This window comes from Triplophysa rosa, linkage group LG16 (genome assembly GCF_024868665.1).
Source record: "Triplophysa rosa linkage group LG16, Trosa_1v2, whole genome shotgun sequence".
Lineage (NCBI taxonomy): Eukaryota > Metazoa > Chordata > Actinopteri > Cypriniformes > Nemacheilidae > Triplophysa > Triplophysa rosa.
Window position 1 is genome coordinate 4,749,341 of NC_079905.1, and position 27,908 is coordinate 4,777,248.

Here is a 27,908-nt window from a genome sequence, read left to right on the forward strand (position 1 = left end):
CTTTCCTGAAAGTCATTCCTTTAGAAGGTTTTCCTGAAAAGTGTAATCGTGTATAATGTCCGCGTATGATTTCTCATGACATTGACGGTGTTATTTGTTGAACGAATGACATTTAACTGTAGGGAAGATTTTGACCCAATAGTGTTGTGTGCGACGCTGTACTTTATGACCGGGGGGAAGAAGGGGGCTGTGGTCTGTCTGAACATACGCTTCTTTGTACAAGTAGTAATTATGAAATTACAGTTGTGTTGTAAGGGTTAACATCTGAAGCTTTCTGGAACGTGTCCGCATGTTTCCGTGTGTGTGTGTTGGAATGCGTCCAGGCTGATGCAGAGAATTCCCCAGCGCAGTGTAAGCCGTACCTCTGACAAGACCCCGCCTTTCACTGGATATCTCTCTTCCTTTTTATAGTTTTCTTTTTCCTCATTGTCCTCACGTGTCAGTATCTTCCTGCTTGATTTCCCTTCCCCCCCGTTCCTCTCTCTTTTCCTCGCCAGCCTTCTGCTTTACCCCCGGTGTTCTCTCTCTCTCTGACTGTCTGTCTCTCTCTCTCTATTTATTTCACACATGAATTTCAAACCCTGAGGTGCTGGGGGTTGGGTGTGAGAGAGACAAGGAGACAGACTGTATTTCTGTGAGAGAGGGCGGGTAGTTCTGTCCTCTATATGCATGCATGCAGTATGAGAATTCCCATGCAGATTATTCTGTATGTTCATCTGCAGTACATGCAAGTGTGTGTGTGCGAGAGAGAGAGAGAGAGAGAGAGAGAAACGGAAACAGAGAGTGTCTGTTATCTGTTCATTCGAGTGCCTGGTACGGTTGGTGGTGTTTGATTTGTGGTTTGCATTCTCAATGGGCTGCACATCTGTCTGTTACAATTTGGTTCTTGAGTTTTTTTGTAACATTAAAAAGAGGATTCGCCTTTCCCTTTTGTGCTATGTGACTAGAATGTGTTAACCAAGTTTCACACTCATTTTGTGTAAGCAGTCTCAAAAGTTGTATTGATCTGAGAGGCTAAACACATTCTCAAGGGAACTGCGAGATACTTGTAGAAATTCAATGCAAGCATTTTAAAGGAAGAGTTTTTTGTAAAATGAGATGTTAAAGCCGATATACTTTCTACGCTATACGGCGCTATTATTTTATTAAAGATCGCGTATCACAGGCAGTTTCTGCCATTCTCATATTTAGGGATGTGCTCTACGACTAATTTGACAGTCGTTTAAATGAAAGTTTTGTAACCGTGTAGTCGACCTAAAACTAAGAATGGCCCAGAAGGCGGTCCAAAAATCCTATCTAATACATTTTAAAGACTAAAGAATGTAGGCTATTATTCAAACTGTTCATATCCAATATTTAATGTAGCTAAAACAGGCATATGTGTTCCACTTTCCTTACGTTATGATCATTAATATTTCTGCATTTTCTGATGAGCCGGCCCTGACTGGAACTTAAAATATTTAACAACAATTAATTAAAGCTTAAAAAAGAATGTTTTATTATTTGTTTATTTAAATGATGTTGATTGCGACATAATTAAAAAAGCAATATTTTTTTCAATTTAAGTAGCCTACAAGTTATAATTAGGGTAGGCCTATAGAATATCAACAAGATAGCCTACATTATATCATGTTTTTATTATTTATAAAGAAGAGCAACATGTGTGTAAACAAGAAAGCAATGGACAAAAAGTACAGAACACATTTGATCTCGCGCAGAGCGAATGAAAAAGCCGCTAATAAAGCATACTGCCCTAATTAGCTAATTTATACAACATACATAGGCTAAACACTCGAGTCCGCATGTGATTATGATGTTAATATTATTTTAAATGTTCTTGTTGAGGAAATGCAAGCGTTATGCTCGGATGATAGTTGGCTCAATGTTTGTGAACAATAACTCCGTCTGAGGAATCTGTGCAAACTCTGCAAGGACACACAGATAACAGTGCTAAGCGATCATGTTTATTCAAGTGCTTTTTTGTGATAAACATATTCAAAGAAATTTCAAAGTTCTGTGAATGTAGAAGCTGAGACATTCTCATCTCAGTTTTATTGAGTGTGCTCAAGATGCATTCACCGCATTTACAGCTCCTTATGCCATCAAATAACTTAAATCCGTCTTTCATGCATTTTAAATATGAATATATTGACAATTATTATTAAGTAATTGTTAATAAACTGTATGTAGCTTTAGATCCTTATCTACTTTTTTGTTATATGCCTGCATTCCGCGCTTCCGTCTGCATTTTCCGGATCATGCCAAAAAGAACACGATGCAGTATGGTTACGCATGGCTCCAGTGAAATTATTATTATGCCACTTTGATATGAAATAGTTTGCGTAAAACCTACCCGTTTTCCTCCTTCAAAACAGCCCCACAATTTGTCTTTCAAGTGATCATTTCTGAAACGCATGCTAGATCTGACCTAAAATTAAAACATTTCGTTCTTGATACACTTTTAAAGACTAAAGTAAAGTAAGTGATTTAAACATTTTTTAAACGAAACATTAAAATGGAAGTCATTTAAATGATAACATTTAGTGTAATTTTTCCGTGTAATCGATTGTTGTTTTCAATGTCGACTAGTAGGAGCTTACCGTTTAAACGACTAGTCGATTAGTCTCGCACATCCCTACTCATATTAATCTTGAGTGCCTATAGTGCATTTTATAACAGTTAAGGGCGTTGTGACGCGAAGCGGAGTGCCTAAAACCCCGTAGCTGTTATAAAATGCACTGTAACCCACTTCTTCGCGGGGCTTATTGCTTTTATAAAACGGTTATTCCATATGCTTAGCAAGGTTTCATAAAATAAAGTAAATAAAATGATATTTAGGCTATGTGGTGCGGTCAGCCGTTATATATTGGGGTATTTTATAACGGCTTATAACTCCGCTCAGCCAATCAGAATCAAGGACCAGAACTGACCGTTTTATAATACAGTGTAACCCACTGCTTCTTGGGGCTTATTGCTTTAGTATTGCATACGTCGTATCTTTGAAGAGTATTTAGTTTGATCAAATTTATAAAAGAGAGACACAGCTGTACGATTATTTCCGGAAAAACACGAGCTGCTAGAGGTGGGACTAGTGGGGAGAGTGGGATGGAACTACAGCACGAGCAAGCAACACATCATTACATTAATCCCTTCGTGTTTTGTACATTATAAACGTACACCCCGATTGCCAACAAAACACAAACGTATGACTTATATAAAATTATAGAAAATACGAGATTATTTAATAAATGATTTTTTTATTTGCAACTAAATATTGGATTTAAGCTTTGATGATCATTTTTTTAGAAAGATTTAATCTTTAGGTGATCTTTTACTTTAAGCATCTCTCCAGATGTCAAGGACCACTTAAATATTTTTAAAGCAAGTTTAATGAGGAGTTCACAAACAGGCTTTCACATTTTTTGCGTAAAGTTCTTTGCCTGATAAGCTCGAACATGTTTCGAGATTTTCGTCTGAATGGCTTGAATGCAGATATAATGGACCTTAAATTGATTCATGAGTCAGAAGTTTATATCATCCTTTTTTTTCTTTCGTTTCAGATTGGAGTTCTTGTTTTAATGGAAGAAATGGTGGTTGCATAACAAATGTAAGTAATGTTTGAAAGGGCATGGTCACGTCGAGAAAATGCACAGAATGAATCGATTTTTCTGAATAATGTTATGAACATTATGTTTTGTACAATATTGAATTATAAAAAGCATTAAACGAGGCTGGATAATGGATATTATACACTGTGGAGTTTCTTAATATTTGTTTTCATATAAATTTATATGAATGCATTTATTATATAGACATTTGTTGTATGTTCTGTACGGCTCTTAATAACAGCAGTCAGGGTCAAGTGTACACTACATTGTAAATTGCAGTAAATTGAACTAAAGCTTTATGAATATTCAGCACATAGACCCAATACTTTATACACAGAGCCTTGAAAATGCCAGAAATGAGACAAAAACAGCAAATTAATGAAGTTCAAGTCTAATAAAGTTCAAGGCTCTAACACATTTCTAAGCGCACCGGCCACTACTGAATCTGCCATCACTTCATGTGAATTCTTAACTTTCTTTCTCCTTCCTTCATTGCTGCCTCTCTCTCTCTTTTCTCCCACTGCATGAGTCACCCATTTAACAGAATGTTGATTGCAGAATAGTTCAATTACTATAGATCTCAAACTCTCCCTCCTTTATTGCTTTTTTCATTTACTTGCATCCTTCCCAACTCATATGACTTTCTTGCATGGAACACAAAAGGAAATCTTTATACAGTGAAAGAGAATGGCGACTAGGAATGCAACAAGAGACATAATCTGTGACTTTGGGGTTTGGAGCTGTTGAGATGTTAAACAACATGCAGGAAACACTGAATATGAATGTTTACTCATGGAATATTGTTAGTGATATATCTAAAGTAATATAGCAGTTTATGCGAGCCAGTGCTGTATGAAGGAAATGGTAACCGTGGTTGATGTTAATGTACTTACCAATGCGTGCCTTATAGATACTGTATGTCTTCTATGTCTGACTGTATTGACATGAGAAAGGCTGAAATCATGTTGATGATTTTTGTGGTATTCTGCTGAAACAGATTTTTTTGGTGTGGTTTGTGTAAGTGATGGAGGAGGAGACAGACATGCATTTGATTTTAAGAGTAATTACAAAACATATGCCATAAATTGAATTCAGTTTTTTTTTGCAATATATCAATAGCAAATAGAAAACCTATTTACACCATCTGATACCATCCCTATTACAGTACGTTTTTAAGAGTATGATTTTAGAGTTGTTGTAGATGAAATTAGTAGTATGACATTTTGAATTAAAGTATGGTTACCATGGTGAACTTCTATTGGTGGTACCACATAAAGAATATGTTTTGCCATCTTGCCATGTGGAATGTTAGGTGGGTTTGTGCATAGATCAAGGAAGGTGCCAAGGAAGAACCATTTTTGGTTCCTTAAAGCACCATTTACACAAAGGTTTTTATACAAACCATTTCTTTCTTACTTTTTCATAATCTGAAGAACTTTTTTCCCACTACAAAGAATCTTATATGAAACTTTTTGGTGGAGTATCCCTTTAAAGGTTCTTTATGCAACCAATCATCCAAAAATGGTTCTTTATGTTGTCGTGAAGCACCTTCTTATAAGAGTGTAAAATACCACTTGCAGTCCATAAATGACTGTAAATCATGAATGAAGGTTGATCAAATCTTTATGTATTACTAACAGAAAGTTATATTGTCTCACCTCTGGTCTGAATGATCTTTACATGGAAGTGGATTAGTATGTTTAAAAGACATATTACTCTCTCTCTCTCGCTCTGTCTTTCTCTGTCACTCCTTCACCCCCTTTTATCCATCACTAGACTCAGTATTGATCTGAATTCATTTGTTTCTTATTGATTTAGTTCTCCACCATCTGCTGCATTGTGCAAACACAAGGACACATAGACTGCTCAGACTGCTGCCAGCACGCACGCACGCGCGCACACAAACACACTAAGTCAATCACATCAGTGACACACATCACTTGCACTCAAACTACGAGAGATCATGAATTATTTCTTTAACTGTTTACAATGATCCTAAAACACAGTACAGATTCAAAAATGATCTCTGCACAGTAGAGAGACGGTTTTGAGAAAAACACACACACACACACACACCTCTCAGGCTGTGTAATGATGTAGTCTGGAGGTTCAGATGCTATATTGATCAGTGTCGTGATGGAAAGATTGAGAAAGACAGATTTAAAACTGCTATACCTCCTGTGAAACTTTTTGTCCGAGAAAGAAGAGGTTTCCAAGCGTGTATCATTTTGAAGGTTTTAAAATGGGGGTTTCACATTTGTGAACAAACTTGTGTTTGACAAACATTGAATTGAACCGATATTCCTTTTTTTATGATTTTAGATTTAAATGTCCATGTGCGGGGTGGTCCACTTTGAAAATCTTGAGATTTAAACCTGATCATTACAAAGGATTTTGGAATTTAAAAAGGTGTAAAAAAAACCCTAAAAAGTTACTGCATCAAAATAAGCAAAGAATTCGATTCGCTTACATAAAATCTTGTTTATTTCATAAATAAAAATAATTTGTGACCGTTTTTCACGTTTTTGCCATACTGCTTAATGAAGGAGTATGGGAAAAATAAATGAATGAAGGTTTTCACTAGTGGTTTAGGATTCTTGGACCCTGTTGTATATGTTAGGGAAATACAATTTTTTGGGATGCTGTAACTGATCAATTTTATCTTCATTAAAAACGATTATTTTCAACTACCATTTCCCCCCCATTTTTTTGCATCACAATGCATCAGAATTGTATAGCAGAGCTTGTAAAAATCAGTTTCTTTGAGCGCTACAGTAAAAAATGTATGCGTGAATTGAAAATAGCCTTACAAACCTTATAAATTAATTTACGTAAGATTAATTGGAAAGGCTTCAGGTTTTTAAACACATCACATCACTCATCACAATGACAAAAAAACACTAAAGTGTACAATGTATGAGACTACTTATTGTATAGTATGGAAATTCAATTCCTTGCCTTTCATCCACAGACTTTTTTTATATCACTGCACATAGATTTATATATTGCTGTCTTGGTACATTAAGCTTCAAAGCTGTTGCTATATAAACAGGTTTTTTAATAAAACTTTGTCCCTGTGGTTACAGTTAATTGTGTTTACGATAATGCAAATGTAAATTGGTTCTTTAGTCATTGTTTTAATACATTAAGCAACATAACGCTTCAAGATTTAATGTCCCCGTGTCGTTTAAATCATCCCAGATATGCGTTTCATTTTTTATATATTGCATATTCAGTTCATATTTTATAACTAATCTTTCCATACAGCATAAACACTCTGTAATGTTTATTATGCTGTTCAGACCGAATTTGTTGTGTGAGATCGTTCTCATTGTTGTAGGAATAGATGATGTTTCTGTGGCATATGGGCGTTTCATTAATTCAGCATAAGTGTAGCTCTTAACCTGAAGACCTTTTCATCAGCAGACGTGGGCCTTGGTTCAAAAATCTGCTTCGTCTATCTGCATTAGTTGAAGAGCTGTTATATACAATGACAACAAAATGTCATGCGACACTGATAAACCAAGATCTGTATGTCTTGAAATAAATACATTTTTGTATTGAATGTCCTTTCTGATGGCAGGAACGCACTGGAGCTGCAGTTTGGAGTTGTCAGAGTTATTTCTTCCCCAAGAGCGGAATGACGGAAGAGTTGCAGCATGTACGGTAATGAATCCAAACTCACTTTTTTGTTCAATCGGGTCCTGATATCTGTTGGTTAGACGTTTTACTTCGGTTTAAATTTGATCTCTCTTTTGCATTTCAGTATGATAATGAGTCATTTTTGCATTATGGTAATGAGAATTTGGCAAGCAAATGAGCTTAAGTGCCATAAAAATGATGTCATTATGTACAAAGTCCTACTTATAAAAATTAGATTCTAAAATGTGCTTCATTTTCTTTCATTTTCTTCTTTTGATTTTGTGGTCAAATAGGATCAGGGTGTGTTCTTGGGTTTTATCTGTATCTATTTGATCTAGTTAAGTCTGTCTTTTTTTACGAAAAGACTTCAAGAAACAGAAAGACAAGTAATAATGCATACACAGATTTTGTAAATGCATTTTTCTGCGTCACTTGAACACAATTTAAAACACAGATGAATTAAATGGACGTGTATGTAGCTACACATCCAGACGCACACAGCTGGCACTTAGCTTCCGATGAAAACACTACCCTGGCAACCGATGGGCACATCGCCAAGCCAGCAAGTTGCCAAGCAGCGAGTTCCCATAGCAACCTGCCATTTACTGGCTTTTTGAATAAGGTATCGGCAAAGGCAAATACACACACACACAGGCTAATGGGAAGGAGTTTGGGGTTTTGGTTAAAGAAGAGTGATGGAAGATGGAAATTATAAAGTTAAAATTTGTTTATCAAGTTTATACATGAAAGTGTTCATTTTTCTTTTCACCTTTCATTATGAATATAAATGTGAAATATAAAGCACACCATTTTTTTTCAAGAGCTTGAAATTTGAAAGTAGGAAATGCTTCACTTCCAAAAATGTCTGCCACCTTTACTGGCTGGATTAATAAGATCATGACAAACGTGTGACCTTTTGTCCCAATGATGCGTGCTGGTAAAGGCACACATATACACACACACTTTCCGGTTGGCAAAAGCTGGCACTGGTACCACCGTGCCGCATTCGCACGTGATTGGACTGTGAATGTGAGAGAAAGAAAAATAAAGAGATTGGGGTGGAGCCCAGCCAGAGAGAGAAGGACAGAAGTCTTAAAGGATATTCAAGTGCAAAGAGAAACCAAGAAAGTGAACTAAACAATAGTAACTGTACGAAATAACAAATGTATGATTTTGATGCTTAGGTGTGTGTTTTCTTTTTACATTTATTTAACTAAAAACTCAAGGTTAGAAAAGGCGAGTGTAAAAAAATGAGCTGCATAGAAGATACGGTGCAGTTGGTGTTTGGAACAGCGTTATTATAAAACAAATTCAACATAGAGCAATTTCTTTATGGAATAATGCTGTGGCACCAACTATTGAGGAAAAGATCAACTAATGTTTATTTTTTGTTTTTCTAATAAAGGCTAGAATGGGAAACCTTGTTCTCGATGTAAGCATGCAGCAAAAATAGGTTGATCTATAGTGTGAATTTGTTTTCTAGGGTATCAGACACAGTAGTTCAATAAGAAGCACATAAAGGCCTCTTTCTTTGTTGAACTGCCGATGAAATGGATTGAAGTCTCCTCATTAAGCATGTGAAAATCCCAAGAACTTCAAAAGATCCAAATCAGATGTTTATATTGGTCTTCATGTTGCTAGAACAACCCAAACCCTTTGAACAACAACACTCAGTGTGATGGCAAATGAGGCTTATACTACGTGTGTTATAAGTGATGTTTTTCATCTCGTTGTGTGTTCCTACATTCATTTATTCCTATTCGCATTCAACTTCAGTCCAGATGTCATCACGCACACGCAAGAAATGTACAAAAACAACATTGATTTTGCAGATTAAATGATGGCTGAGAAATCCATTCTGTCTCTTGACATAATGTTCACAAAAAAAATGTTCATTTATGACAGCGGTTTTCAGACTTCAAGGTTATAGCTGTGAAGATGTGTATGTCTGGGCATAAGAAAATATTGAATTCACATTATTTGATTCTTAAGTCATTCAGACAGGCACAAAAGGTGTTTGTTTGGGTGGCTAACATGTCCAACAGTATAAATGAAAGGCATTATGCAGTTTATACATTTTTTATTTTACAATTGTGTTGTATGGGTTTTGTAAAATTAAGCCTGTTAAGATTTTTTTATTAATGAAGTGTGCTTTTTGTACATTGAATGTAGGTAAGTGGTCATTAAATATATCACCCAGTAAAGTTGGAGACGGTTTAACTAGAAGTTCTTCAAGGCCAACATTATATTCATAACATAACTTGAAGGTCATTTGTACCTTTGTATGATTAATTTAAAAGAGTAAAACTAAAACCCTAATACCACCACTTTCCTAAGGAATCAGATTTTAACACAATTTTTGTAATATATCCTCGTCGATCATTACTTTTGCAGGAGCTTTAATATTTATTTTATTTGAATATAAAAAAATGTGACATTTATTTATTATTAATATTTGTTTTAATATTTCTCCTTATACTGTTTGCACACAAGTAATGTTATCATTCATGATGTGCATGGGATTTGTGGCATTACATAAGTTGTCCACTAGGAGGAGACATTACTCGGATGGTACGAGTGTTTCATTTGGACCTGTGAGTCAGTGCGCTGCAGGCTGAGGTAGTTGGTTGTATGGTTTTGCATCATAATCAGCCTGGAGTTAACTGTACAACCTTCTAGCTTTCCCTGCGGTGTCACAATTACATCGAGGTAAGTATCAGTGACATCCTCGGGATGTAGACAAACATGTTACCTGTTTTTGCCCTAAAATTGAGCTGTAACATTGAAAATTACTGTTTGTTAAAAAAATGGCTGGCATTAGCACAGAAGGCTCTTTGTTGTTGTTGTTCATTGTATGTTTTACTATCATTAACAGGCTGTTAGTTGGCAGTATCTGCCATATGGATGGTTTGGGTGAGCGCCCGGTTACCCCGTCTACAAGAGGGGTATAACAAATCAGTCAAGTCGAGTAAATTGCTAATTGACAACAAAAAGGTAGAGGTAACCAATATGAATGACCTTTCTCACTTTCCACAGAGATTTGATGATCTCTTTAGATCGGAGGGACATACACACTTCAAACAACGTTAGATATACATCATATACAAATATATCCGCTTGTTAAAATGTGGCTTAAAGGGATAGTTTACCCAATAATTAAAATTCTGTCATGAATTACCCACACTCTAGTTGTTCCAGACCTGTATACATTTCTTTGTTTGGTTGAACACAGAGAAAGATATTTGGAAGAATGCTTATAACCAAACAGTTCTTGGACCCCATTGACTACCATAGTTGGAAAAATGACAATGGTAGTCAAAAGTGCCCATGAACTGTTTGATGTCCTACAGTCTTCAAAATATATTCTTTTGTGTTCAACAGAACAAAAAAATTATACAGATTTAAATGGAACAAAAAAAATTCTAAAGTAATTTTTCTTACTATGGCTTTCCAAATATCTTTCTCTGTGTTCATCAGAACAAAGAAATGTTTACAGATTTGGAACAACTAGAAGGGGAGTAAATGATGACCGAGTTCTTAATTTTGCGTGAACTATCCCTTTAAGGAATACTGTTTCTGGGTTCAAGACTTGTTTCAAGTTTATTTACTATTTATTTATATCACACATTTACGTGAACCTTGTGCAAACTTACCGTGAACACTTCAGTCTCATGGAATCTCCGACATCAGTATTTTAATAAATTATAAAAATGAACCAAATTTAGTTATGGAGATAAAGGTTAGGATTGTGGTTTTTCGATAGTTTTACAGCAAACCATTCGTCTATATCTTTATTTTTTTGTTCTTTCAACATTATCAGCATTGGCACTCAATGACTTCCATTGTATAGACAAAACCACTGATACATTTCTCAAAATATTATGTTCTTTAGATAGTCATATACAGTTCTGTGCTTATTAAAAAATCACTTCTGGTTATCTCTGCATTTTAAGCTGTGATAAGCGAAAGAATTTTAATACTAAAAAAAGACGAACCTGACCTTATAGCTTGATGCATGTAAACAGCACTGCTTTGGATTTATCTCTCACTAAGTGTATTTCGGACAAACCAGGCTTCATTATCCGCCATCCATTATCCATAATCTGTTCATTAGCAATATTTTCTCAACTGCGAACTGCTGTTCATGCACGTACATTATAATAATTACCATAGTTAAAGCGTTTTCAGATGGCTTTCTAACTTGCGAGGTCAGTATGTGCTTGCTAGTGTTTGCCTCTCATTCATCTCTCCTGCACTCTTATGAATGATAAAGGTCTGTCCCGCAGACTGTCTGGTCGCTCGCACGGGCTGCCAGCATCCGCATTGCGTTGCCCTTCTCCAGCGCGAGATAAAAAGAGCACATATCAGCACTCTCTGCCTGTCGTTCCTTAGCAGACACACACAAAGACATTCTGACCCACGCTACAAGATACAAACTGACTTAAGAAAAAACAAACACAAGCTTACAGAAACGGATCTACGGGAAATATTCAGGAGTTTTTTTATGTTTGATTGTATAGCATGAATTTTGCTGGCGTTTCGACAGATTGAAAGCTGCCGTGTTGTCATCAATCCATTTTATTTATTAATATAAAACAACATTCTGTCATCATGTGGCATCTGATCCTTTCTGCCAACTGTTCTCTCAAACTCTCCCTTTGTCTGTTTTTGTGTTTCGGCTCATTAGCTTTTGATGAGAGCTCTTAATTGTTTATTTCCCTTTTCAACACAGCAGTGATTGGTTGTATAGCCTCTTTGTTTGTTTGTTTGTTTGTTTGTTTGTTAAGCTTTGTGCCGTATGTACTCTGTGATCGCACAATGTGGATCATGAATATTTATCGCACAGGCTGTTTGTAGACAGATTGGCTGCCGCGGTGATTATGTACTCAAGCTTCGTATTTAGGTGACATTTTGTTAACTTACTCAAATTGCCATTACATCATGGGTTTGTTTCCAAAGATTTAATTCATGTACAAAATATGTAGATTTCGTAATGATATACAAATGTATTACATATCTTACATAAGACCTTTCATAGAAATGCAGACCAAATTGATATTCATGTGTAAATTTGTGCAAATCCTGAAGATTCTCAAATGTTCCAGGAAGCATTTGAACTTATAATGGAGGCAAGAAAATGTGATTTCTATGTACAGGGTTAAAACACGATCGGTGTCAAATGCATAGGTTTGGTTTGTGACCTATAAATAGTGCAGAATCGTATTCCTATTACGTCCATGCATTTCTTTGTTTTCAATTCTTCACGTTACGTGTGTAATTTAAAAACTCACACATTCGTTGTACAGACGTAAGCATCATCGAGTTACTCCAACCTGTGAGTACATCACATCTTTCTGTCAAAGGAAAGAGTTCGCTGTAATGCGGTGTGATGGCTAGTGACACTTTTCATTACTGCAGGGTAATCACCTTCTAGCTTTTGTTGTCTGGGAAGAGGTATCTCTCTCTTTCTCTCTTTCGTTCTCTCTCTCTCGGTCTCAGTGATGCTATATAACTCACAACCTCCCTATATATCCCATATGCCTCAATATCTTCCATTTCACACGCACTTTACAGCCTTTAGATCAATCCCAAGGTGTTAGTACCGTTCTCGTGTGTAAGTGCCAGACGTTGCTGTGGGGGGGTATGCTATGGACTTAACGCAGAAGAGAAGACGTGGGGGGGGGGTGGGGTGTAGCAGAGCGAGTCACCCAGGCAGAGGCGAGGCAGGGACAGTGACGGAAGGAGCGAGACTAAGTCCGAACGACCATGGCATGCACCGACCGGACGCGTTCATGTTTAGGTGACGTTGATTTATGATGTTGGGGGGGATTAGACATGGTTCTTGTCGGACGTAATGGGAGCAGAGGATGGGAGAGACGAAGCTTCAGATAATGGTGGGAGCGCACCTTCTGGATCTCACGAGTGTCAGAACGTCAACGGTAGGAGGGACTGGAAAGAGATCCGGAGCAGAGCTGCTGGGAGGGATGGAGAGAGAAGTGAAAGGGAGGTGGAGGAAACAAGTTCGCATTTGGTTTTTCTCGACGAACAGATGCGAGGAAGCACAGGAGCGGCGTAGATTTCGTGACAGTTGTTTAAGTATATAACATACAGATTTATGATTGATCTATACACGTAGGTTAGCATGAGTGAGAGTAGTTAACTGCAGAACAAGCGTCGGCGCTTTGGGGACTGTGACGTATCGGTTTTCTTGAGTCCCACCTTCAGCTTACTAGCATTTATTTAGTTTGTTAACTGCAGCTGAAAACGTCGTCTTTCTCTGTGTCTCAACATTTCATTAGTCTGTTCTGTTCCTGGCTGCTGTTTTCCCCCACTCTTCCTTCGGCAGACACATGCAGCCAGAATCTGGGACACCGAGAGTAACGGACAGAGGAGTACGTTGCTGTTATGTGGCGCTGCACGCTTGCTATACATCCTCGACCTGCGCCGCAACGTCTTTGTTGTGCGAATAACCTTACAAAGGCCGGGCGGCTTTATCATATGTATTGTGCATGCTTTGATAGATATAGCACGTCTGTTGTTAATCTTTGCACATCGTGCATTCGTCACGCACCACCAGCTGTGTGTTTTTGTTTAAAGGGGTTCGCAGGAAAGGAGGGCATCCAGCGAGAGAGCGTCGAGACGGTTTGCTGGGATTGCATATCTTGTCTTTCGAGTTCATTCGGTTCATACGCGATCCCCGGCGTCTGCCACCAGGGGGCCAAAAATCTGCGCACTCACTTATGGCGTTGAAGCAGAGATGCTAAGCTTTAATTTCAGAGTCTCCAGGGGGGGGTAGTTGTTAATACCCGAGCGTTAAAGTGGGTTTAATGTTAAAACGCTGTGTTTGTGTTTTCTACAGGTCGCAGCTTCAACAGATGCGGGAAGAAAGAGTTTGGGCGTGATGCTGTGATTTAGCCGTATGTATTCTTTTCTGTTCTTATGAGAGGTAGGTACTGTTAGGTGGTAGAATGTTTGTTTTCCCATTTCAGATCAATAAACGGATAGTGGTTTAATGAGGAATACGCTAAATATAACATATTACATTTTTATTTGGGATGGTGATTGTTTCAAAAAGAAAGAAGTGAAAAAACAAACTATTAAGAAACTGTGGCATAAACCTCTGTGGTCTCTATATGCGACCAGAAGTTGACCAAATTGAAATGGTAATGGATTTAAAACTGCTTTGCAGACACCACATCAATGTGTTCATTTCATAAACAATATGTTATCTCCATTTTTCTGTGTATATTAGTGACTGCACAATAAATATTTTGGGGGTTTCTAAATTGTTCTTTTTCTCAACTCGATTGGTTTTCTCAAGGTTTTTTTGCTAAGCCTTTAATATATGATGTACTTAAACAGATCTAGACCTGGAATTTTAACTTCGCTTGTTCATCTGAATACCTGTAAACCACAGTGTGTACATCTTTGTCCCTGAGACCCTTAACCTGTGATGTCTTCAAAGGTCACAGGTTAGGTCCTTGGGAACACAGCTGTATATGATTAACAACTTGTAACATACAGCATTTATTCTTCAATGTATATGTGAGCTGCACACACGACACATGGTCTGTTGAGACATAAAAACAAATGCCTATTATTGGCATTATTTATGGTGTGACTGACACCTTATCAAGTCTAACAGTGTACCTGGTAAAACTGCTAATTTATAAAGACTGGGGTCTCTGCGGAGCAACAAGAGGCGTTTCTTAATTATTAGTTGGTTTTAAAACGGTAAAAGGTATTGTTCAATCTTTTATGGATTGGCAAAAATTAAGTGGCCAATTGTCAGGTCCTTTCTCCCATTGGATGGTTGAAAAACGCATATCCCATTTGGAAACGCCCAAATATTGAGAAATGAGGTGTGTTCAACTTGGCTTCGAACCGACATGCGGATGACATCAAAGTACCACGAGAACAATTCGAAAGCAAACTCCTTGTGATTATGATGTACTCTCGCGGTACTTTGATGTCATCCGGCTGTTGGTTCTTGCGTTGCCGCATGAAGTCGAACACGCCTATTGGCTTCCTTTCCCCATTTTTGATTGGGTGGTTGAAAAACACCAGTCACGTTTGGAAATGCCCAATAATCGAGAAACGCCCCTTCCGTGTTTTGCAGAGATCTGTATATCAATTTATACTGTATACCGTAGTGGCCAAATGTGATGTCCAACTTTGGACAATCAACATCTTTTTCTTGTAAATACTTTATTAGAAATGTATAAATATTTTGTATACATGTTGCTTTGGTGTGTTTGGAGTGACATTATGAAATGTTGCATTTGTGAAAAGTTTATAAAGACAGCCCAGAAGAATAATTTGAATATACTGTTGTACAATATGCCACTAAATATGGCCACTACCTCGTTTTCAGCCTCATACCAAGAATGTATTTCCTTTCACATCATACGCTGTGACTGACATTATCGCAACACAGTAAGCGTTAGTCTGTTTTTCTATGCCACTTTCACTTCATGTTAGCTGAAACGGCACAACTGATTTCCAGACTCCGGTGATATCAGCTTCAGGCCATCTTGATGCAGCTGATGGGGGCGATTCCCATTGGCTGACTTAGTGGCCTGGCCACTCAGAGCGACAAATCAAAAGCCAGCCTGGGTTAGTAACCCCTATACATTTTTCCCGAGGCTGCGGTGCGAACCGTTCGACGAATCCATTTTATATGCTGTCCCACCATCTCGCGCTCATTGTTGTCAAATGCTGTGATAAATGTTGCTCTGAAGCAGCTCACATGAGAGCTGGTGTGTTTTCTTTCTGCTGTTAGAATAATTCTATTTTTTCAGCGAGTGAGTGAACTCGAACATATAGAGAGTGCATATGTCACATTTGCTTTATTTAATTAAATGCGGTTATATCCGTGAATCGTGTAGGCGTTGTGATTCATCAAGCGTTGGATGTGATATGTGTGTATAATATTATGTTGTCCTATTAAATGATCATGTCAAGCTTGTTTCAGTTCTTGCTGTCATGAGTTTTCTAATGGCCCTTGGTATCGTTTTTATTTTATGCTCATTTATTCAAACATTCACATGGACATTAAATGTGATCTTTAAATCTTATTTTCCTACAAAGAAATTACACAATGACCTGGAATTAGTTTGGTAACACTTTAGTATAGGGACCAATTCTCACTATTAACTAGTTGCTTATTAGCATGCCTATTATTAGCATATTGGCTGTTTATTAGTACTTCTAAAGCACATAGGCCTATTCTACATGACCATATTTTACTTCTCTAATCCTACCCAATACCTAAACCTAACTGCTACATAAATAACTATAAATAAGCAACAAATTAGGAGTTTACTGAGGTTAATGGTTTATTAATACAGAGAATTAGACCTTAAAATAAAGTGTGACCCAAAACAGTTATAATACAAGATATGGAACTCAACTTTGCCGTCTGGTATTCAGTATGCATTAACAGCTATACCACACATTTGTTTTTGAACATCGGAACGAACTAATGTGACTGATGGAATAAGACTCAGCAAGTGGTCTCCATAGGCTCCACACATGCATGCAGAGTGTCTTTGTGAATCGAGTTTGATTTCGCAAGCCTCTTACGTGAACTGCTTTCCCAACAAATGTCTTGCTTTAAAAGACTATTTGCCAGTATTTGGAGATCAATTTGAACATTTACAATGGCAAATAGCATTGAGAAGTATGTCCACATTAAACGCTGAACTGATGAGAAACATCAATGGCTTTCAACCAGTAATGAAGTTCCAGCTCCAGAAGACTTGCACTCCCCCAGTGCCAAAGATGGGGCACCTCAGGACCTTTAGTGCCATCAGTATTTTCACCTTACACATCATAAAAACCTTTCTGTGGGTGGCCAATGTGCTTTCAACACTAGAAGCAGGCGAGTCATGCGACATTTATATCTATATAACTTAGTGACATAATTAACAGGAATATTGAAATCTGATTTAATGAAATACTAAATAAAGATTTTGATTTTAAATGTGTATTTGTTTTTCGTTTTTCTTCTAAATGCCAATCGGCACATTCCGGTTATCACATTTATTGGCATTTAACGTCATGCTTTTATTAGATATGTAGTCTATTTCTAAATTGAATGCAGATTTTTGTTTAAACACCTTATGTTGAGACTTCTGCGAATGGTTTGATATTTGACAACATTGCATAGACATACATAGTCAACAAACATGTATGGTTCAAACGGAGGTATGCATCTATTATGTTTACACATTGCCCTTATTGAGCTTGAGTTTAAATTACCTAGAGTTATTTATCGATCCATTTTTACTATAATCCCCAAAATTAATGGTTTTATTGTAGTAAAATTTAATAAAAGGTTAACATATTTTGGTGGATTGATATGATGACAACACAACAAATAATAAACTGTTTACTGTATTGAGACCATGGAAATATTTGTTTCTACAAATTAATAGCTAATCACTATTGGTAAACCATGGTTAATTAAGGGTTAACACAACTATTGATTTGGTAGCCAATGGGAAACTTTGTGATCGGAATAAATGACAGTGACACATTTCACCCTTTTTTACACGAAAACTATAGAATATATTAAATGTAAATACAGTGTGTTGCATCGAAAATAGACCATCCACTCCTTACGAAACAAACTGTAGCAAGGTTATTTGGTGTATTGATTACTTTTGGTGTACTTTATTACTGTAAAACCATGGTGAATTTTCGTAAGGGGCACTCTTCAGCGACACGCCCTCTTTCCAAAGTCCCGCCCTTAGGACAAACAAAATCTGTAAAGAGACAGGTGTGACACTGGACCCCCTTTTCGCTATCTATCCAATAATATTTAAATACAAGTCGATATATACATACTATAAATATTTATATTTGACTATACGTGGCGCTGCGCAGGCCGCTCAGCAAGTGACATCAAAGTACCGCGAGATCTTCTCGATTCGAACAGCTGTGGACTTGCTCTCGCGGTACTGTGTTGTCACGCCGATCGGTCTGCGCAGCGCTGTGTTGTCCAACATCAAATATTGAGAAAATCTCAGACGGACATTTCCATTGTTACTGTTTTGAGGTGTTTTGTAATAATTGATCACTGGAAGTCGTGTTCTGTGTTGCAGGTTGGTATTTTTTATTCGAAAACGACACATTACTTTTACACGGTATTGTTATTTATTTATTTATTTATTTATTTATTTATATATGTGTGAATCCAGTCACTCTTTGTTCTCGGGTTTGCACGCCATCACAGTAGGCGGCGATCTGCTATCAGCCTTCGGAACCGACTCTGAGTGAGAGGCGAGAGAAAACTGGCATTGCCTTTCAAATCCTGCCAGTCGCCCGCCCACTGTCCGATGCTGTTTGCATCCAAAAACATTGTCGAATGCATGAAAAGATCAACCTCTGCAGTTGTCCGAGCGATTTATCAGTAAGGTGCGTTGTGTTTCGAATATTTTCGAGTGCCGAGCGAATGAAAGCAGTCTCTTTTTCCATTGAAAAGTTGTCTTGTTCGGGTTAGCTGGCGGCTAACAAAAATCGCCAGTGTTTCACATTTTATCTGGAACCACAAAAGCTCGCGGGCTTCTCGATGGCAGACGGTCTGCAGCATCCGCGTGTCATACTGCATGCAATAGTGTGCTTTTTGGTGCATTTTTACGAACATTGGCGTTATTCCGTCAATAAAACCGCCAAAGCAACCCAAATATTAAGCGTTTTAAAAGATCTCGAGGTTGAAAACGATGCATTTTTTCCTGTGTTGTGATAAAGACGTCTGGTCGCGTCTATTATAAATGCATGAAGTGCGTTAGCAACGTGTTTAAACGTCTTTGGATGTTCTGTCTTCTGACACATACTTTCTGTAGTCTTGTTTATGACTGCATAATCTAGTTTAACAGAAAGTGATGCCCCAAATTATTATTAAACAGCAATTCCCCTCACGTCCCCTACACTCCTGTGAAAGGGCTCTTTTATAGTTAATGAAAGGAAACATTTTCAGTTTAGAAACTGAATTGCTGCAATATGAAATGTATTGCTATATGGAAATTTACGCTTAAAACTGATTTTATTATTAAACTTTGATAACAGTTTTAAACTATACAACTATGTTCCTAAAGTACAGTATATATTTTAAAATATGTTATATATTGTGGCTGTGTTGGCCAAATAATTTATATAAATTTAATGTTACTTTAAAATGTTTTACATAAGTATTGTTATTAATTGTATGTTATATGAAGGTTTATTTCTCATTTTAACATTGGATGTATCAGGCAGCAAAGCTGCATTGTTGTTCTTTTAAAGGGATAGTTCACACAAAAATGAAATTCGTTTACTCACCCTCTTGCCACTTTTTTTTTTCTGCAGAACACAAAATAAGATATTGTGAAGAATGTTAACCGAACAGTGGCAGTACCAATTGACTTGCATTGGTTTTGTGTCCATGTAATAGAAGTGATTGGGTTGTAATTAATGACAGAATTTTCATTTTTGGGTGAACTTTGCCTTTAATGTCAAGCTAATTCAGTTCAGTTTATTTATTTGTATGGACAAGTAGCCTATTTTAAATTCACTCCTATTTCAATTTTTCTAAAATAAACGTCTGTTCCATGTAAAATATTCCTTCAGTTTTTCCCCATCACAGTACAATTGAATATTGTGTGCAGTCTGTAGTGTTCTGTAGTTTTTGTTTATAGACTCAAGTTATGAATTCACAAGGGAGATAATGGAAAATAACGTGAGGTTACTGACAAAAAGTATTTAAATTAAATATATTTCTTTATCAGCATCTTGTTATATGAAACATAATGCATCTATAACCAAAGACTGTAAGAATTGCATATTATATCTACAGTAATGTGTCTGTTCATATTTGATGCTATCTTGACTTTCATCAATAAATTCTCTATTGATGGAATGTTCTGCACCAGTTATGCAGTCACAAATCTTAACATGATCTCCAAACCTTACATTGACAGCCATTATAATTTCTTTTTTGTTCTTGACAAACAGAATCTCAGCACCAGTCAAGCAAGGGCACCAACACGATGGAAACTGAGAGCCAAGATAGTTCGGAAAGCACTCTGCCCAACGGCAGCACCCATCCAACCAAACGTGGACGAGGCAGACCGCGGGGGTCGCTCAACAAGAAATACAAGCAATACATGGAGAAAGCGAGTCCCAGAGCACCCAAAAAAGTTGACTTCTTTGCCCCTGAGATAGTCCTAAAGTCGACTAAGAAACGTGGTCGACCAAAGAAGATAAAAATCCGCGGCAGGCCAAGAAAGATCCCGCTCACGCCGGAGGAGGAATCTGAGATACTTCGTAGGCAGACCCTACTGCGCAAGCGAAAGTTGTCGAAACCCCTCGGAAGGCCACGCATTCATCCCGTTGCAGTAACCCCCAAGATCAAAAGGGGAAGAGGAAGACCGCGCAAATACGAAGCCGTGGCAAGATCGCCGTCGCAAAACGATACCGACAGCTGAGAAAAAGAGTACACGTCTAGTGTTGAAGTTAGCATCGAAGGTGCTTATGACACCCCCCGCAAGAGAGGGAGGCCGTTAGGTTCCTTTAAGAAGAAGAGGGGTCGGCCTTCGAGTTCTGCCAAGGTTCCAACCAAAAAAGTCTCCGATGGCATCCCAAGAAAAAGAGGCCGGCCTCCAGGCTCCGGTTCCAAGGTAAAGATAGTTAAAGTGGTGAGTGGACCACCTCGAAAGAGGGGACGACCCCCAGGCTCCACGAATAAAGTTAAGATCATAAGACGGGAAGCCGATGGGACGCCACGAAAGAGAGGACGACCCAAAGGCTCCGGGAAAACGATCACCGTTGTTAAAAAGGACGTGGGAGGTGTTCCGCGAAAGAGAGGTCGACCGCCAGGTTCTGGTAAAATTAAATTGTGCGTACCGGATGAAGTAGATTTAGATCTGTGCAACTTTGTTAGTACCAGTGCTCAGCATCGCAAGAGAGGCCGTCCAAGTAAAGTCAGACTGGCTGTAGTGCTCGAAAAGCTCCCCTCAACGTTCACAGACGACAAGAAGATGGAGGTTGACGGTCCCTCTCCCAAGCGAATCCGTGACTCTGATTCTCCTTTGCAAGTTCCAGATGAATCTACAGAAGAAGATCCAACATCTGAGGAGAAAGGTGCAGAGGTTTCGGACGAAGAAGATAACACTGTCGATGGTCCGAAAGTGAACAACATAAGCGAGCAGGAGATGGGAGAAGAAATGTATTCAAGAGTGGGGTCAGGTAAATTCAAGAAAAAGAAATGAAAGGATCATTGGTATTGAATTGGTATATTTTGGACACGCGTGCTGTTGGTGTCGCTTGCCATGCCGAACTGTGTTGAGTGCATTTCTCCTACTTTGTAATTCATTTTGCTCATAATCTCAGTGAGCACAATGATTGGCTTTCTTGTTTTATTTCTTTAATTTTTTTGCATGGTTAAAAAATGTGTCTGCAATGCTTAATAATTGAAAGCATGCTAAATTGGAGAAGTTTGCAGCCAGTTGTTTTGGGAGCCAAAATGATAATACTCAGATTTTAGTTTAATTTAAAAAGTTGAAATCCCATTTCATTCGTAACCGATGCCTTGTGCCAATGATTTTAAAGCGCTAGTGTGTGCACACAGAATCTGGAACCTAAATTCAATGCTTAAATTGCACTGGCAAAGGGTTTTTACTAAAGCTGTGAGAATCTCCAGCTTCTTGGAGGGATGGTGGTTAAAGGGTTCACCCAAAAATCTAAATTTAGTCATTATTTACTCATCATCGCTTTTTCATACTAACTTAACAATTTTTATACAGTTTTTCATTTCATTTTTGGGTGAACTGAAGCGCATCTGTGTAGTGGTTTTTAAGTATTTCTTAAAAATATTTTTCAGCGTAAATTCTGTGTTTTATAGTGAAACTTTTTGTTATGCTTTGTGTCACGTTTGTCTGATAGTTTGCTCATATGTAGGTGTTGACCGAGTGCTTAGTTTATGGCTTCCATCTTGAATGTCATTTTGCTCAAATATTGTGATTGCTTCGATTTTACGTCGTTTTTCAAAATGTGAACATACTTCAATTCTGGTTTGACAATAGGTTCGTTATTCATTTTCATATCATGTCTGTTTTTTGTATACAAAATCTTTTATTGTTTACTTTTTCATGTTAACCTTCTTCATTTGTGTATAAAATATAGACATCTTGCTATAAACTGTAGATTTTAATTCAGTCATTCATACATTGTTTAGGTTTTTTATCTATTTATCAATAGATGCTGATAACATGTTGTTTTAGGTGAGATCTTGCATTTAGAAACGTTAATAAAACTCACTGTTCAACCGTGATGTGTTACTTGACATTGTGTATTTCTTTAACGCAAGCGTTTTTAATGAAATTATTCATCTGCTGTGTTTAAAGCGTTGTGTTGCTTTTTCATACCAGGTAAGAATTTCAGTTGATGTGAACTGTTTTAAAAATATTAGATGAATTTCAGGAGCGGCATCTGTTCCCCACTTCCAAATGAAAATACAGAGAGGTCAAGTAAGAGCATTATCACTTTATTAGAATCAGCACATGGTGGGCAAGCAGACATGCTTTAATGAACCACAGAAGTTAGCAGCATGGCTCAGAATGCTCAGGGAGCTGTTATTCGATTGCATTTCTGCAGCACGTATTTACAAACGCATAGCTTGCATAAAACACTACGCTCCTGAAAGCATTCAGGAATCTAATAGGAAGATGACCTACACTGCTCTTCATCAGGTTGGTTTGCTATTTTGAATGAATCCTCGATGCAGGGGAATCAATGCACACATGGTCTTGCATTAAATTCCAGTAAAGAGCAAATGCATTCGGTGCTGGACAATATGTCCATATTACCTCCAAAAACACTTGAGAAACTTGTCATCTATCAAACTTAAGATCACTATGATGATTTTATGCATATTTAACACAAACACATGCAGCTGTGCATCCCTGAACATTGTCCAGTGCTGACGGGGCATTTGCTCCCACATGAAATATTTACAAATACATTTAAAGAACTCTTTCCAGTCTGTATTCAGTCAATAAATAACCACATTTGTTTTACACAATCCTTCTAGTTCAATAGTTTTGTGTGGTGTATGCTGTTCTATAGCATCTGCAAACACAGGTCAGTATTTCTAATATCATGAAATAAATCCACAAAGTATGGCTTACAATAACACGTCACAAAAATATCAGTCGCCTTGTTAGTGCATTTCCAATACTGTAGTAAATGTTAGACGCTATCCTCATTTTGCATTGTGTATTTTTTTTCTTTGTGATGTCGCTGATCTTTTGGTTGACGTAAAGAATTAAAGTGGCAATGATCAGATATTCCTCTTATCCTAAGTACAAACTTAACCTTTGAATTCACCGTGTGTGTTGTCACTTTAAGACATTATTTATTACACATGGTGACTGGTCTATACTCCTACCTAAATCATTCAGGTTATAGGTCCATCAGGTAAATAAAATGTATTAAAGTTGCATTTAAAAACCTAAATGGGTAAACTCATTTTTGCATGTAACCAATGAAGGAAAATATCTATTAACTTCAAATGAGCATTTCTTGTATTTTTACTTTTTAAAAATGCAGTTTGTCACTCCATAAAATTGCAACCATATCAGACCACTGCAGTCATCTCTGGGCAAAATCATAAGTTTTAGCATAAATGCATAATAAATAATAATATGAATAAATGCATTACTCAAATCAGTCTTAATTGACTTTTTTTCTCTCTATTTAGTTATGTATTGGTTTATTTGGACCAGCGCTACAAATCTAGATTATTGCATCATCTATTTTGGCCTAACAAGGACCAAGTCGTCAAATCCAAAACCACAGACATCCAAACCAAATGAGTTTTTGAATAAGCTCGGGCACTGATGCAAAGCAGTCAAGAGTTGCAAAGGAAAGCGGTGATGGACAAAAAGAGGGAGAGGCACTGCTTCAACGACTGCACACACACTGTGGATTGAATGAAAGGCATTGGTGGGGAGAGACGGGGGTGGAGTTGAGTTCACACAAAGCTCGGTCTCCTGTCCATGTGTGTCCCAGGAGAGGCTCAATAGTAGAAGTACACTGTTGACCATGGGAAAGAAAATATGTTTAACATGTTTTAAAAGAATAAATATAAAAAATATTGCATATTAGTATGTATCACTCAAGTGATAAGAGTTTGTACTCACTGAAAAGGACACCTATCATGATGACCCCAATAATGCCCATGATGATCATCATCTATAGAGAGAAAAAGTAAAATCCATTACATGGAGGAAAATATAAGAGTGCTACTGCATAAATTCTGCTTGAGTAATTATATTCACATTTCAATACAATAATAAATATATATTAAATAAAATGAATTAGAAAAACGATTAATTTCCATTTTACATAAATCCTGAATACACTATTAAATACACTATTAAATAAATGTATATGAAGAGTTCATTTGCAAGAACATTTTTTTAAATGTTCAAAAATCATGAGATATATTACAGTAAAAAATTGTTTTATTTTATCTTAAGTTAAACTTTAATTTTAACTTTGCTTGGTTTTATGATACTATTGGTTTCGATGTATCATTACGAAAAAATAAAATTCACCCCAAAAATTTGATTTTTATGATTCTATGTCAAGAATGTGTGTCTCTTTACAAAAGCATCTGATGTTTAATTCTCATATGTATTTTTCCCTAAACCAACATCTCAGGAAAAAAACATTTCTTTTGTACCCTTTAACAAAAATACTTCAATAAAAGAGAGTGTGATATAATAATATGGTATAATGGCAAGAGAGGATGAGTAAAATAAAGGATGTGGGTGCTTATAAACAGATATGGAATACGACCGTGACGAAAAATAAAGACAGATAGAGAACAGGGAATGATTAGAGAGGGTTACATCACACGCCGCATCTGGGTTTTAATCCAGCAATGCCGTAATCCAGATTGAGACTATGAGCCACCTCCCCCCATCCCAACGCGGGGATTCGATTGGACGGGCAGCTGTTCGGCCATCTGGGGAAGGCGGTGGGGGTTGGAAGGGAGTAATAAATTCATGCTCTCCGGAAGGGAGGAGAAAGTGGGGGAGTTTATAAATTTACTCTGTGGGATGGATTGACATAAAGTTGGACGGAGAGGTAAACATGTAATATGTAAAGTGAGGTTGACAGACGGCCAGATGAAACGTCAAAGACTTGTACAGGATGTCCACGACAGGTCGCAAGATTGTTTCGCTATAAATTAAACGTCTAGATGTATAATTGAGAAATACTTCATTTATTCATTTTATCTGATAGAATATACACTCGACGCTCCATGAAGCTGAATTTCAATGGAAATAACAACTAGCATCTGAAAAATACAATAAAATAGGACGGTATCTTGAAAATTCATGGCCGTGGAGGTGTCTTCTGCTGTAATGTATTCAGGGGTGTAGCTGGACCTGCTCTGCTACCATAGGAATGCGTCAGAACTGCAACTTGCCTAATATATCTCAAATGCTAGCCAGCGCTGTGACTTATTGGCTGAGCTGCATTCGGGTTATATCCAAACGAGAATGTTCCTGCATTAGCGTTGACTCAGCTTTACTCCACAAACCATCTTTCGTCACAAACCATTTCATGCTGGAGATGAATAACCCAAGGATGCATCATTACAGCCACTAGAGTTAACACTAATAATGTATTCTAATCGCGTTATAGCATAAATTAAAGGTCAAATATGTATAATTATGTTTAAACATTTTGGGAAAATAAAGAGAAAACCATAAGTGGAATACTCCATTCTGATTGGCTGACATGACATTTCCCAGCACGCACCTTAGCATTCTTCCACCAGTACTTGTTTTTCAGTTTAGCGGCGCTGCTTTCGAACTGCGATGCTCCGGCCTGCAGCGCATCCGCCCGGTCGTCCAGCTCTGACAGCTTCTGATCTCTTTCCAGGACCTTGTCCACATTCACACGCATGATGTCCACCACCTGAGCACATTTACAAAACATACAGCGTGAGGACAAGGCCTCAGCAACGAATCCGAATGACATCACCGCAATGCAATACTGAATGTAAAACTAAAAGTCTCTTAGACTAGAGATTTCTGCACATCTCCATGGACATTGGCAGTAATAGGAGAACTAACTTAATTCATCAGATCAAAGATAAGAAACGATTGGATATTGTATTACACTCTTGTTGGTTCCTAAACATTTGACTGTTTTGGAAGATTTTCAGTTTGTCATCAATTACATACACGTATAATTTACATGATCTTCGTTATTGTTGTTGACAAACTTACTTGTTTAGTTTACTAGAACTCACTATGATGTGTACATATATTAATAAGATTGACTTGTTTTGGCATTCTTTGTTAACACTGTTGGCTTTTACCTCGTCTACTTGGGCCTGTGTCTGTTGGAGACGACGGTTGCTGCTGAGGTTGGGTGGGCCGGTGCCTCCCTCACCCTCTGGGCCTCCAGGGGCCGCATTGGCATCCGGGGCAGACCTGAGGGAAGATGGGACAAGCGTTTGTTCATGATGTGAGAAGACCTGAGTGTGCCTTCAGTGCAACTCATTCACAGACTTCAGAGGCATTTACGTCTATGACGTAGTCAAAGCTCGTTAAAACCTTATTCAAGTAAATGTCGAATACGACAAAATACTACACAAAAGACATTTTTAGCGGCATGCACTTTTATCAGCTGAGCCGCTGTGATTTAGATGAATATGACGCTCGTTGCAATTGCACCTAAATTCCGATAGATGGCGCAGAAGAACTCTCAAATCTACGCATTTTCTGTTGTATCGGCTGTAAACCTGTGAGAGATGCTGCGGTGCTATTAACGGGCTGCATTGAAAACAAATGCAGACACGTACCACCAGCAGGTACATAGGCTACAACAAAAAAGAACCAGCTTGCTTGAAAATACATGATGGGAAGTTATTTAAAACACTCTCAATAAATACAGAATACACAAAAACCTCACATTTAATACAATTTGCTTTTAAAACAGTCTTAAATAGCAGGCTACTCACATTTTGGTGGCAGGTGCTTAATAAATAGATCGTCGTCACCAAGGATGCGGAGAGAGAGAGAGAGAGTGAGTGAGAGAGAGAGAGAGAGAGAGAGAGAGAGAGAGAGAGAGATTAGTAGTCAAAATCCAAACTTCCAATATTGCACAAAACCATGCGCGCAAAAGCAAACAATCGTTTCATTTCATAAAAACGACATTTTTATATCAAATCTAATATTCCCAAGGTGATGGAAGCGCGAGGCGATCATGTACCGCGTCATCACAAAAAGTGCTGCATTACCGAAAGAGCTTCAGGCGACTAAAGCCTCGTAACACAAATCCAGTCCGCTGGCTGTCGTATAAAGCCCTTCCTTCAGTTTTTCACGCTGAATGCGATTATATGTCCCGGATTTAAAAACGTACGCAGTGAATATGACGACTCGTTTAAAACGACAGCATTCACCTTCTGTTAGGCGGCTGGAAAACGCAGTAAATAGGAAAACATGCGCATGACTACGCGACTCTTTAAAACGGACAGATTAAAGCGATCACGACTAAAAAACAACACCCCTCTCGTGTCCGCATGAAAGTCTGTGTATGCCCGAGTGAAGTGGGGAGGGTATGAGAGCGAGAGATCACGAGCAGTCTGGGTGA

At 37.7% G+C, this 27,908-nt stretch overlaps 2 protein-coding genes across 2 annotated transcripts in view; one reads left to right on the forward strand and one right to left on the reverse strand.

Moving 5' to 3' along the window:
* The window catches only part of si:ch211-288g17.3 (chromosomal protein D1), a 29,292-nt gene extending 6,735 nt beyond the window's left edge, over positions 1–22,557 (forward strand). The window contains 3 exon segments of the mRNA XM_057355202.1: positions 3,561–3,607; positions 7,192–7,274; positions 20,247–22,557. Of these exon segments, the coding sequence (XP_057211185.1) occupies positions 7,268–7,274; positions 20,247–21,502 (1,263 nt within the window). The 5' untranslated portion in view covers positions 3,561–3,607; positions 7,192–7,267 and the 3' untranslated portion in view covers positions 21,503–22,557.
* A 203-nt stretch (positions 22,558–22,760) lies between these two features.
* Positions 22,761–27,902, reverse strand: vamp1a (vesicle associated membrane protein 1a). The gene is made up of 6 exons (XM_057354981.1): positions 27,556–27,902; positions 27,277–27,292; positions 26,632–26,746; positions 26,067–26,225; positions 24,434–24,485; positions 22,761–24,326 (listed from the first exon to the last, which is right to left on the reverse strand). Coding segments are annotated over exons 2-6 (345 nt in total). The 5' UTR covers positions 27,279–27,292; positions 27,556–27,902; the 3' UTR covers positions 22,761–24,309.
* Positions 27,903–27,908: the final 6 nt, after the last annotated feature.

Excerpts from the sequence above, each read along its gene's own strand:
- vamp1a (XM_057354981.1), bottom strand. Across the intron at positions 26,226-26,631 it reads CACAGGCCCAAGTAGACGAG|GTGGTGGACATCATGCGTGT; the intron begins GTAAAAGCCAAC and ends AAATGTGCTCAG. Across the intron at positions 24,486-26,066 it reads ACTGGTGGAAGAATGCTAAG|ATGATGATCATCATGGGCAT; the intron begins GTGCGTGCTGGG and ends TTCTCTCTATAG.